Here is a 14,316-nt window from a genome sequence, read left to right as displayed (position 1 = left end):
AAACCTGAACTATCATTTGAGATTAAACGGGAAGTTCTAAATAATGTTGCCTATGCTAAACAAGAAAAAAATATTTATAAGTTTTATAACATCTCTAATTAAATTTGGACGAAAAGAATATTTCTGTTTGCTGTAGGTAATTTTCTCAGGGAAAATACGTAAATAAAAATGACTTTTTAAGTCAAAAAAAGTCAAAAGGACAAGTTATTCCAAAAAAGGACTGTCTTTTCGAAAAGGGACAGGTGGCAACCCTAGGTATTTCTGGAATGGAAATTTAATGGCAAATCTACAACTTTAGTTTAAAAATATGTTCCGGCCACCTATGTTTACAAAAATGTCTAAAATGTGCTTTACCATTGCCTCCATATTATGAAAAAAAATTGAAAGTCACCAACCACAAACCTAATATAGAACTGTTTCAGAAACTTGAGTCACCCTGTAAATATTCAAAAGTAACTGAAAGTTTATATAGAAGTAACTGAAAGTTTAAATTGAAAATCGACGTTGAAGCGATTTTCGAAAACTGTCTACTAACGTTTCAACATAAGTATATATGGGATATCAATTATATTATTATATTAGACCTTATAACAAAACTCATCTGACGAAAAAGTGTTAATGTAGTATATTAATATGGAGTAAAAATTTTACTAATGACTTTACTTTTACTTTACTAATTAAATTCCTTCCAAAAAACGATACGCCACTGGCCATTAGAACAATCCAAATGCGCCTAGTTGCCGGGGTCGGAAATTTTAGACTTCTCTGTCTCTTCTGTCCTTGTTTGACACATTGGAATGTTTGATACACTTCCAACGAGTATTTATGAATGAGATGTTCGATCTATCTTTATAATGTCTTTGCAATAAACTTCTGATTTCTAACCAAACTTTTTTTTTGACGGGTGATAATCAAAGACCAAAATGACATTCCTCGCAAATTTTGAAGTATAATTAGCAGAGTAATTAGAGGAAAAGTCAATAGTTTGTTAACTTTTCCCAATAATTGAAAATTACTACCACTAATTATGACGTTCTGAATGCTTACATTAAAATTAAATGAACAAACTTCTACGGCTAATTGAAACAACTAATTTATTCCACTGATTTCGAGGCTCTGAATGAAGCTTTACAGCGTAATCTAAATGTATATGAGGAGTTGAGTATCAAAACTCGTCTTATCCATTTTTGGTAATTTTGATATGACAAGTTTTGCTATCAATGTACGCGTGGATAAGAACAGTTTAAAGAAAAACTCACGACTTTAACATATACATTATACAGGATACGGTCGACTCACCACTGAACAAGGCAAATAAATACTTAAATAAGACCCCGGAAAACTTCATCTGCAGCAAGTATTCTAGTCACGTATAATATAAACAGACTATGTATGCAGTTCGCCAAAGGTCGTCGTTGAGTTCTCATATTCCCGCTTGCAATGTGTTTTTTTTTAGAAATTCCGTCCGTCTTTTATTAAATCCAGCCCCAGCTCATAATAGAGCCAGTCCTCAGCCCCTCATAATAGAGCAAACGTCCCATTCAATTCATCCGATAGATATTATTATAGATCCCGAAGATTCTTACCACAGGGATGGGCAAATAGGACCAATTTTAATGTTAAATTGATACTGTATGCAAATCTTGTCTATTTAAATATAACAAATTAATTTTAGATATTTTATTAATATTTTTACATTATACATAGTGGTCCGAACTGTACTCCGGAAACTCCGGCAGCATATTCTGCGGATAAAAATAAGTAAAAAAGTTCACATAAATGTGTGTCCTAAAATGCTTAGTTTCGGAGATACAGGGTGTAGAAGTTTCATTTTTTTTGTTTAATTTCTGAAGTAACGTCAATATTTGGATGAAAATTGGTGTCTGAGAGTTTTTTGACCTGAGAAATTTGATTTTGATGTCCATATGATTCCTATTTGTATGGGGCGCCATCTACACGTGTTTTAACTGTTTTGAAGAATAATAACTTTTTGTCCGTACCCATATAAAACTACAGAGTGAAGAAATATGTATCTCCGTGATTTTTTACGTAAAAAATGTCTCTTGGTAAAAATTGCTACGAGTAGTCAATATATTTATAATGAACATAGTCAATACATGTCATTATTGACAAAAAATAAACATATTGAGTAGATACATAGTTTTTTGTCCGAAATAATAAATTTGGAAACTTTATTTTTTTTAAATTAATGATATTTTTTTGAAAATGATGATAAAACAGTTTTTGTTGAACTTTTAGCGCCAAAACATTTCAAATTTATGATTTCAGTCTAATAACTATTTAGTCAACATGTTTAATTTATGTCAATGATGACAGGTATTGATAATTTCGATTCCAAATATCTCGAGAACCAATACTCGTAGCGATTTTTACCATAATACCTTTTTTACAGAAAAACTATTGCAAATGTATATTTTTTTGCTTAGTAGTTTTATACAGGTACGGACGAAAAGTTATTACTCTTCACACCAGTTAAAATATATGTAGGTGGCGCCCCCTACAAATAGGAGTCATTTTGACATCAAAATCAAATTTCTCCGTTCAAAAAACTCATTTTCGTCCAAATATTGACTTTACTTCAGAAATTATTTGGAAAAAATCGAAATAAAAATGAAATTTCTACACCCTGTATCTCCGAAACTAAGCATTTTAGAACATAACTCTATACTAACTTTTTTACTTCTTTTATCTGCATAATATGCTGCCGAAGTTTCCGAAAGACAGTTTGGATATTACATTTATAGATAAAAGAAAAAATAAGGATAGGAAAACAATATAATTCGTATTTTATATTATATCTTTCAAAATATATGTTATATATCCTTCAAAACACAAAATACACTTAGATCTATTTTAACACACACATAAAATAGTTAATATTTGTCAGCATTCATGGGACACAGGGCACAGAGTAGATTTTAACAACGCAAAAATTATAGTGAAAGAAGCGATAGCCTCTAAAATAAAATAAAAATAAAAGAGGCTTTAATAAATTCCAATAAAAATAAATGTATTGCATATGCATCTGTAGATGTTAGTAATGTACGGCAATCGCTTCTTTGATTTTAAAGAACATAAAACACACGTAAAAGTTAAAAACAAATTAAAAAATAATCTTACAGGAAGTTTGAAGCTTTTTGGTTTTATCTTATTAAGTAATTGTTATCAGGTAGTAGTTATATAATTGTTAATTTTGAAGTTTAACTTGATATAATGTCATTTTAACAGAACGTCAATGGTTTTTATAGACGTATCTGTTAAAAAAAACTAAAGTGTTCTCGAATAGTTGCATTTAGATATTTTAAATCGTTTTTTTCTTTGTTCTTTGTTTTTCTTTGCTTCCGACGACGACGGGAAGAGATATACTTCACAAAACGTAAAGCATTTTTTTGCCCGTTAGGCAAATTGTTTATTAGTAAACCACTGCTGACAATTAGTCTCCGTTGGATTAACACCAGCAGTGCTTACAAAAAATAACTATTTTATTTTGTAGATTTTCTTACAGTAGCGAAATCCCCATAGGACATTTTTGAAAGTACTGTTAGCTTTAAATATAGCTGAAATACCATACTGTTCCTCAGTATTGCAGATTTTCTCAGAGAGGTTCCCTTTATGAACAGAGATTTTCAAAAATTATTGTATTTTTAAAATTATAGTTAGAAAAAAATATGCTTGAATAACTATAGGTCTTCGGAGTGATTTGCTTTCTCTGGAGAACAGAGATTTTAAACAGTAATATTTAGAAAAGTTCGTTTTGCAGAAATTGATAATTTTTGAAATAATTACGAATTAATAAGTTAAATTGTTTTGACCTGCCTGGAAGTAAATCCGTTTAATTTCGATATTAGGCGATATTTTAAGGGTCGCTTATAACTTGACTTAAACTTTCTGCGGTTGGCTTGAATTTCATCCGGTTCGATCCGCCTTTCAAAGTCATTAGCTAGGTATTCATGAGAAGAAGACTGCCTGGTAGGAATGTTAATGAATATCGATATTTAGTTTTTTTATATCGATAAAGTAAACCGTAATGATTGAGATGAATTTATATTACAGTGAGAATATAACGAACAGTTTATTTATTAATAGAAGTGCACATTTTATTTGTTCATGTTAAGAAAATAATTTTAGTAATATAATAATAATAATAGCTCCCGTATACAGGGTGGTCCGCACTGTATTCCGGAAACTTCGGCAGCATATTCTGTAGATAAAAATAAGTAAAAAAGTTCGTATAAATGTATGTCCCAAATTGCTTAGTTTCGGAGATACAGGGTGTAAAAGTTTCATTTTTATTTCGATTTTTTCCAAATAATTTCTGAAGTAATGTCAATATTTGGATAAAAATTGGTGTCTGGGAGTTTTTTGACATGAGAAATTTGATTTTGAGGTCAATATGACTCTTATTTGTAGAGGGCACCACCTACATGTGTTTTAACTGTTTGAAGGGTAATAACTTTTCGTCCGTACCTGTATAAAGCTAATGAGTGAAAAAATATACATTTCCGTGATTTTTTCCGTAAAAAAATTCTTTTCGTAAAAATCGCTACGAGCAACCGTTCTCAAGATATTTAGAATGGAAATAGTCAATACCATATCATTATTGACAAAAAATAAACACACGTTGAGTAGATAGTTATTTGACTGAAATGATAAATTTGGAAAGTTTTTATTTTTTTAAATTAATCATAATTTTTTTTTCGAAAAAATGATGATAAAACAGTTTCTGTTGAACTTTTGGTACATAAACATTTCCAATTTATGATTTCAGTCTAATATTTAGTCAACGTGCTTATGTCAATGATAACAGGTATTGATAATTTCGATTCCAAATATCTCGGGAACCATTACTTGTAGTGATTTTCACCAAGACACTTCTTTACGTAAAAAACGTCGTAAATGTATATTTTTTTACTCAGTAGTTTAATACAGGAGCGGACGAAAAGTTATTACTCTTCAAACCAGTTAAAAATATGTAGATGGCGCCCTCTACAAGTAGGAGCCATATTGATATTAAAATCAAATTTCTCATGTCAAAAAACTTCCAGACACCAATTTTTATCCAAATATATACGTTACTTCATAAATTATTTGAAAAAAATGTAAATGAAAATGAAATTTCTACACCCTGTATCTCCGAAACTAAACATTTTAGGACATACATTACGAACTTTTTTACTTATTTTTATCTACTGAATATCCTGCCGAAGTTTCCGGAATACAATTCGGACCACCCTGTATATAAAACGCCTTGGGAGTAGCAAGAAGTAGCAAGGTACAGTTTGCCATGCTAGAGCCGTTCGGTATACGAGAAAGGTAATGTGGCTAGCACTACGCTTCACCCGCCTATATTTCTTTAAAACATTATTTAATACTCAGAACCATAATAATCTATACCAGGACACTACAGACAATTAACACAGAAAATGTAAGTGGCAATATGACATTACGACAATAATAGTCACCGAAGCCATCTCGTCATATTAAAAATGAACATCAAAAAGTAATGATATTATAAATGATTACTATAGTAATGTTATTGTACTTACTTTACGCTTCATTCATAACCTCGCAATTAGTGGAATAAATTAGTGGTTTTAATTACCGGAGAAGTTTGTTCCTTTACTTTCAATGTAAGCATTCAGAACGTACATCAAAATTAATGGTAGACATTTTCAATTAATAGACAAAGTTAACAAACTTATGAATTTTCCACTAATTATACGTCAAAATATGCGGGAATGCCATTTTGACCTTTGATTATCATCCGTCAAGAGAAATAGTGGTTAAAAATCAAATGTTAATTGTTCTTGTGAGGATGTTAATAGCTTGTGAGGATTGATACGTCTATTGCTTCTTGTAAGCCTATAGAATGTGGTGTCCCTCAGGGTTCAGTACTTGGCCCTATTTTGTTACTGGTGTTTATCAACGACATTGCAAATCTAGACATTAGCGGTAAAATCTGCCTCTTTGCGGACGATACTAGTTTCACTTGGAGCGGCCCAGATGTTGCGGCGCTATATGATACTATATCCAATGACTTACGCACCATTAAGTCTTGGTGCGATTCTAATCTCCTATGCCTCAACCTATCAAAAACTAAAGTGTTGTCTAAAAAAGTACTACACAACCTTTTGTACTTAATAACACTACTATTGACGTCGTGGACTCTGTGAAGTTCTTACGACTTGTTGTAGACAACTTGTTAAAATGGGACTTTCACATCGAAGCTCTATCAAAGAAACTAAGCGCCTGCCTGTTTTGCGCTAAGATTAGTTTCTAAGGAACTTTACTTCTCAACCTCTAGAATAGTCTATTATGCTCTTTTTGAGTCATATCTTCGTTATGCCCTTCCATTCTGGGGTACTTGCTGCGCAACAAAATTTGATCGTGTTTTCAGACTTCAAAAGAGAGCACTTCGATATTTATTGAGACTGAACAGTAGAACTCACTGCCAGAATTTCTTTAAAAATTTGAAAATACTGACTCTTCCTTCTTTATTCATTTTTGAATCCGTTTGCTTAATCCGCAAGCACATATCTGCTATTCCCGAAAGGCCATCTCATAACTATCCACTTAGAATGCAGAGCACGATCTTTATCTGCCAACCCCGAGCTCAGAACTAGTTAAAGGTTCAATACTGTACAATGCCAAAAAAATGTACAATCATCTGCCTTTGGATATCAAGTCGCTTTCATTCTTTCCCGCATTTCGCAAAGCTCTAAAATCATGCTTACTGGAGAGAGCCCTATATGCTGTAAACGACATTTTTGTTGATGTTTAATTATGAACAATTTTGAATTTTAAAATTTTGATCATCTCACACACTGGTCAAAGGTCAAGTATTTAATATTTTATAACTCTAAAATCATATCTATTTACTGTGTACTGCTAAAATTGTCCATGTATATTCTTTTTGTAATTTTAAAGACTTAAATTTTTTTGAATTGTATTATTTGTATTGTGTATTTTTTGTTGTTTGTATTTTTTTGTGATTTTGTTGTTTGTGAGTGCTTTGTCGATGAAGCTGTTTTGGTTTTTTGCACAATAAAGCGTTGTTTGTTGTTTGTTTGTTTGTTCTATAAGCTCAATATTTGGTTTTCTCTATGGATACAACCGACTACCGCAAGCTGTTGCCAGGATATTTCATTAATTTTAATTATATTTTTTAGACATTGCGAATGATCGTAAACTAAAAAGCATAAAGTGTAATTGAAACCACTAATTTATTCCACTAATTGCGAGGTTCTGAATGAAACTTTAACCATATTTTTATGCTTTTTTTAATTTTCTGGCAATAGAAACGGTATGGAAATTTAGAAAAGTATAAACGGGATTAACTATTTTAGAACAAGCAAAAATTTTCATGAAGAATGTATTTTTCTCATAATGTGTCAACAATAAAAAAAATTCTCCTCTTGTAAAGACAATCCGAGGACATACTGTATATGAAAATAAAATAAACCAATATTACCTGATGAAAAGAAATTAAAGTATTTAAGGCGTATCGACATTTTCGTGGAAAGGACCATGTCTACTAATTGGATTGCGAAAATCTATAAGCTGTCGAAAGAGACGCCATCTGACAGGAGAGTGATAAATTAAAAAAGCCACTTTACGCCGCAGGAAAGGTATCGCATTTCCTTGTGGTTCGCTTGCAAGCTCTATTCACCGAGTTCAATTAGTTTTATTGGATGCAAAACAATACGTAGGAGTATGTGAAATTCGATAGCTGATTGTAAACATAGTGTATTATTTTATTTTCTTTGTTATATCGCTTTTTTTCTAAGTCTTTTAGAAAGAAAACGATAATAGAATATATTTAAGGCGTGTTTTTGCAATAGGTTATTACATTTTTAATGATTGTCGCGTGTTTAGAGAACTTGTATGTGTCACTCAAGTACTGACATTGATCTCTCTATTACGTTCTGTAGTTTAACGCTTAATTTAGAACTTTGCATTTAATAGAATAAATTAGTGGTTTCAATTAGCGTTGAAGTTTGTTCCTTTAATTTCAATGTAAGCATTCAGAACGTCAAAATTAGTGGTAGCAATTCTCAATTAGTAGAAAAAGTGACCAAACTTAACTCCTCCACTAATTATACTTCAAAATTTCGAGAAATGTCATTTTGGTAGATCTCTCTATTAAGTTCTGCAGTTTAAAGCTTCATTAAGAATCTCGCAATTAGTGGTTTCAATAAGCGTAGAAGTTTGTTCCTTTAATTTTAATGTAAGCATTGAGAACGTTAAAATTAGTGGTAGGAATTCTCAATTAGTGGAAAAAGTTACCAAACTTTTATCTTTTCCACTAATTATACTTCAAAATTTGCGAGAAATTTTGGTTGATCTCTCTATTACGTTCTGCAGTTTAAAGCTTATTTGAACTTTGCAGTTAGTAGAATAAATTAGTGGTTTCAATTATCGTAGAAGTGTGTTCCTTTAATTTCAATGTAAGCATTCAGAACGTTAAAATTAGTGGTAGGAATTGAAATATCATTTTGGTTGATTTCTCTATTACGTTCTGCAGTTTAAAGCTTTATTCAGAACCCCACAATTAGTGGAATAAATTAGTGGTTTTAATTGGCGTAGAAGTTTGTTCCTTTAATTTCAATGTAAGCATTGAGAACGTTAAAATTAGTGGTAGGAATTCTCAATTAGTGGAAAAAGTTACCGAACTTTTAACTTTTCCACTAATTTTACTTCAAAATTTGCGAGAAATGTCATTTTGGTCTCTCTATTATGTTCTGCAGTTTAAAGCTTAATTTTGAACTTTACAGTTAGTAGCATAAATTAGTGGTTTCAATTATCGTAGAAGTTTGTTCCTTTAATTTCAATGTAAGCATTCAAAACGTTAAAATTAGTGGTAGGAATTGAAATGTCATTTTGGTTGATCTCTCTATTACGTTCTGCAGTTTAAAGCTTTATTCAGAATCCCACAATTAGTGGAATAAATTAGTGGTTTTAATTGGCCTAGAAGTTTGTTCCTTTAATTTCAATGTAAGCATTCAGAACGTTAAAATTAGTGGTAGGAACTCTCAATTAGTGGAAAAAGTTACCAAACTTTTAACTTTTCCACTAATTATACTTCAAAATTTGCGAGAAATGTCATTTTGGTTGATCTCTCTATTATGTTCTGCAGTTTAAAGCTTAATTTTGAACTTTACAGTTAGTAGCATAAATTAGTGGTTTCAATTATCGTAGAAGTTTGTTCCTTTAATTTCAATGTAAGCATTCAGAACGTCAAAATTAGTGGTAGGAATTGAAATGTCATTTTGGTTGATCTCTCTATTACGTTCTGCAGTTTAAAGCTTTATTCAGAACCCCACAATTAGTGGAATAAATTAGTAGTTTTAATTGGCGTAGAAGTTTGTTCCTTTAATTTCAATGTAAGCATTGAGAACGTTAAAATTAGTGGTAGGAATTCTCAATTAGTGGAGAAAGTTAACAAACTTTTAACTTTTCCACTAATTATACTTCAAAATTTGCGAGAATGTCATTTTGGCTTTTGATTATCTTCAGTTAAGAGAAATCGTGGTTAGAAATCATAAGAAGACTGTTTTATAAGCTAGATATTAGGCTTAAGAAGTAGAAATTTCATTTTTATTTCGATTTTTTTTTAATTAATTTAAAATAATTTCTGAAGTAACGTCAATATTTGGATGAAAAATTGGCGTTTCGGAGTTTTTTGACATGAGAAATTTGATTTTGATGTCAGTATGACTCTTATTTATATTAAGCGCCACCTACATGTCTTTTAACAGAATGAAGAGTAATACCTTTTGGTCGGTATCTGTATAAAACTACTGAGTGAAAAAATATACATTTCAGTGACTTTTTACGTAAAAAATGTCTCTTGGTAAAAATCGCTACGAGCAACCTTTCTCAAGATATTTAGAATGGAAATAGTCAATACATGTCATTATTGACAAAAAAATAAACACGTTGGGTAGATACTTATTTGACTGAAATAATAAATCTGGGAATTTTTTTTTTAAATTAATCATAGACAACGGCCCAGCTACGTCGAAACACCGGTTCCCATAAAACACCGAAGTTAAGAGACGTAAGGCGATACTAGTGGATGAACGGGTGACCGGTTCGAAACTCTCTATCGTGCTGTTGTCCAAGAAAGGCAAAAGTGTAAAATCTATTGACACACACTGCTCATTCACGCCGGTACGAGGCCGGATGAGATCGGATATCTCGTGAGTAAGAGTCGATTTAGACACTTGCCAAATCGGTAGGCCATTGACCATGATATGGCCGAGGACCGCGGTTCGGATTCCGCGTAAACAAAGTAGGCGGATCCAGATTAGCACTGGCAGCAAAAGGGAGACGTTAACTTCAAATCTTTATTCTTTTAAATTAATCATAAATTTTTCTGCGAAAAATTGATGACTGTTGAACTTTTGCCACAAAACATTTCAAATTTGTGATCTCAGTCTAATAACTATTTAGTCAATATATCTAATGATCAATGATGACATAAATTAAACATATGGTAATGATAATTTCGACTCCAAATATCTCGAGAACCAATACTCGTAGCGATTTTTATCAAGATACATTTTTTACGTAAAAAGTCACGGAAATGTATATTTTTTCACTCAGTAGTTTTATACAGGTACGGACGAAAAGTTATTACTCTTTATTCAGTTAAAAAATATGTACGTGGCGCCCTCTGCAAATAGCAGTCATATTGACCTCAAAATCAAATTTCTCATGTCAAAAGGTTCCCAGAGACCCATTTTCATCCAAATATTGACGTTACTTCATAAATTATTTGGAAAAAAGCGAAATAACAACGCGTTTATACGAACTCTTTACTTATTTTTATCTGCAGAATGTGCTGCTGAAGTTTCCGGAATACAGGTCGAACCTCCCTGTATCCTGTCGACATCTAAGTATACTTGCATTTTCCTTGTATCTTACAGTTTTTCACACATGACTAAGAAAAATCCGTATTGTTTCAGAGACACAGCATTCATGGCATGATGGAAGAAGAAACGGGCACGAGACCACACCAAGAGATTGCGCAACTAACTTTGGACGAGAAAAAGTTCCTTTTAGCTGTGGAAAGAGGAGATGTGGCTTCCACTAGAAGGTATTTTATGCTACTGCCGAAATCTAAACTTTTATAAGCAGTGTTATTCAAAATAAAATAGCACATTTCTCATGCAAATTCTCATGCACTAGCAAAACCGGTGATAAAACTATGCTCGCTACCGTAGTTGAACTCATCTAATTTTTTTTAACCTTTAAGGTACGCGCACACTGACCAGGGCCGCATCGACCGAAGAAAAATATTGTTTGTGTTACTTTCAATGAAGGTGCGCACACTAGCCAGAGCCGCACGAATCGCATAGACGAAAATGCGGCTAGCATTGTTGGGCCAGAATGATTTTCGGTAAATGCGGCTAGTGCTGCTGACGTCACACGCAATTCCTTCCATTCTATGTAGCGTAGGTAGCCGAAGAGGAGATTAGAAATTCAATATGCTAAGAATGTTCGCAAATTTTTCTTGGCTCATATTGAAATATTAAACATTTTTTTAGTTCATCCTCAATTAAATATAGAAATAATATGCATTTTTTGCCAATATTGTGAGCCTATAACTTTCGATTTTTTCTCGTGATTTCTTCTTCTTCTATTAGCAAGGAGCTCATAATTATTTCTTGTTCGTTGTCATTTATTGTCGAGAAATATTAAAAAACACGCTTATCACCGCAGACAGGACTCCGGAAGCGACTGATGAGAAATTCGATTGGCAAATACGGGTGTAGTATGGGCAAAAAGAAACTAAATAGCGAATAATGTGGCGAGTGCGGCGCGTGCGGCTCGGATCAGTGTGAGAGACAAGAAAAACAAGTGCGATTCATGCGGCGCGTGCGGCAAGTTGGATAAAATTTTGTATGGCACTCGCGTGTTATAACATACCGTATGATCGAAAAAAAATGGCGTCCAGTTGGCTTGGAAATGACTGTCGATGACATTTCCCATATAATTTTACATATAAAACGACAGCGATCTTCATTTCATAGCCATCGCTGACGCCGTTTTTATTCGATCATACGGTATAAGTAACTTGTGAAAAACAAACCAAACCAAACATTTTCCAGCGTGACTTATATGTAAGATAACAGACTAGTACCATAAATAACTATTAATAATACATTACGGTGACGGTGCTGTTCGCCTGGAGAGCATTATAGGATGAGTAAGGTTTGTGCTCAAATGAGTGCCACTGAATCTACCTAATAGTTAAATAACATTAAAGATTCATAAAACTGTTATTAGGAAAAGATAAACATGAAAATGATCTAGTAAATCTTACTTTAGTTGTTTTATTCAAAGAAAATACCTTGTACATTACACTCGATGTACTGAACTATCAAGAACTAAGATTCTCAACAGTCGCCTTTATCGTAAAACCTGTGTTGAAGTCTTAAAAATAGGAGACGATTCACGAAACATCTATTTTCTTACGTGTCTCCTCTGTGTTTTCACTCTCGAAAGCTTTCAGGCTAGGGACGCTTTGTACGGCGTTGGCTAATGAGCAAAGACAGCAAACGACGGTCCTTATAGCGTCTAGCATACGGTGTAGAGATGGCTTATTAATATTATAAGAGCTCAGAGTGAGTTTGGAGCATAAAAATAAAGCATCAACGAAATTTTGTCTAGGAAAGAATACATTTGTGTGATTTAGGCAGGATGTTTTATAATTTAGACGTGTCTTAAAAGAATTTATACTAGAAAAGATAAGACAAAGAGGCAATTTCTTGAATATAGTTAAGTAGTCCTTTTGGTAAAGAAGATATTTTAAAAATTATATGTAGATATATGATAATTGTTAAATTCTGTTATAAGATTTCTTCAGGCATAGGATGCAATTTAGTTTTCTAGTTCAAATTTTTATTCAGCTGTAGTAATTGGGCCCAATTTTATCTATTGTTGGTTATACGCGCGCAAGTTATCCCTGCGAATTTCTTAATATCATAAACCCATCTCAGGTTTGGTTTCCTTCTAGATCCCTTAATTCCTCGTGGGCACCACGCTGTAGTTTTTGTCGTCCATCTGTTGCCCGTTCTTCTTGCCAGGTATCCTGCCCATTGCCACTTGAAGGATTTAATTTTTTGGAGGACATCTATTACCTAGGTCTTTTGTTGTATACAGTCAATTTTTTTATGGTCTTTTTTTGGCCAGTCCCAGCATATTTCGTTCTATCTAGCATTGTGCGACCTGCAGTTTTCTTATAATTTTCGTTTTAAGTGTACAGATTTTGCATGCATAGGTTATGATTGGTAGTACACATTGATCGATTTTTTTTTCTTCTTTAGATAAAGTGATATTCTAGATTTGAATAAGATTGAGTGTCATTGTGTCTACATAATAATGGGGGAACATTTACTTTACCTTTAATAACATTCTTTGTCACAAAACTTACAAACCAAAATAACATCAGTGCTTCTCGTACGATAGTTTAAAAACTATTACCTAACACTTATCATCTCTGTTCATTTCCTGATTTCCTTTCTTCCAGTTTGTGAATATTTTAAAAAGCAATAATTGTTCTTCGAAAGAGTATCTTAAAACTGAATGTTTTGAATTCAGGGTATTACATTTCGTATAGCTATATCAATAAACAGGAACTAACTCAAGAAGTCATTAATATAAAATAAAAGTTAAGTTTAACCTAAGGATCGTCCGGCGTACTCTTGCAATACCCTGTATAAGGTGGTAGTATGTTGAATAATAGGTTAAATTTTGTATTAGATTATTTGGTGCCTTGATTACGTATTCAATTCTGCGTGATCCGATTGGCTTGATTAAGTCTGTTTTACATCGGGTGTATCTATTTCCTGTTAATTTTTATGGTAATGTTACGTTTTTCGTCGGTTCCGTGTGGATAGAAAGTCACAATTTATTTACACACAATTTATTTAACACTAATTAATAAAAACAATAACGATTAAAAGACTTAAAGAACTATTTATAAACGATTTATAATTATTTACCTGGAAAGAATTTATTTTGAATTTAGCGCGGCAGCTGTATTCGTCTATTTATTTCTGTTCTCTTAAGGCCCCAGCCGTCGGATTTTAAACCCACAACTAAAGATTTCTCGAATAATTCATAGATCATTAGGTGCATAGAGAAGGTTTCGAATGTTCTCGTATGTACTACTCCATTCTAGTGGAACTCGATTCTTCTCGAACGTTGGAATGAATCATTACGGTGTCTATTCTTTAATGCGATATTAAGGTCATCTGGGAGCGTGACATATAGTTAGGTTAGGTC

General features: G+C 32.5%; 1 protein-coding gene across 1 annotated transcript in view; it reads left to right on the top strand.

Annotated features, from left to right (window-relative positions):
* LOC115874611 (transient receptor potential-gamma protein) overlaps positions 1-14,316 on the top strand; it is a 312,812-nt gene that overhangs the window by 64,512 nt on the left and 233,984 nt on the right. The window contains exon 3 of the mRNA XM_030889819.1: positions 10,992-11,122. Within this exon, the coding sequence (XP_030745679.1) occupies positions 10,992-11,122 (131 nt within the window). The remainder of the gene's footprint in view (positions 1-10,991; positions 11,123-14,316) is intronic.

Source organism: Sitophilus oryzae, unplaced genomic scaffold (genome assembly GCF_002938485.1).
Source record: "Sitophilus oryzae breed Bouriz unplaced genomic scaffold, Soryzae_2.0 scaffold_1297_pilon_pilon, whole genome shotgun sequence".
NCBI lineage: Eukaryota > Metazoa > Arthropoda > Insecta > Coleoptera > Curculionidae > Sitophilus > Sitophilus oryzae.
This window is presented reverse-complemented; position numbering and strand designations above follow the sequence as displayed.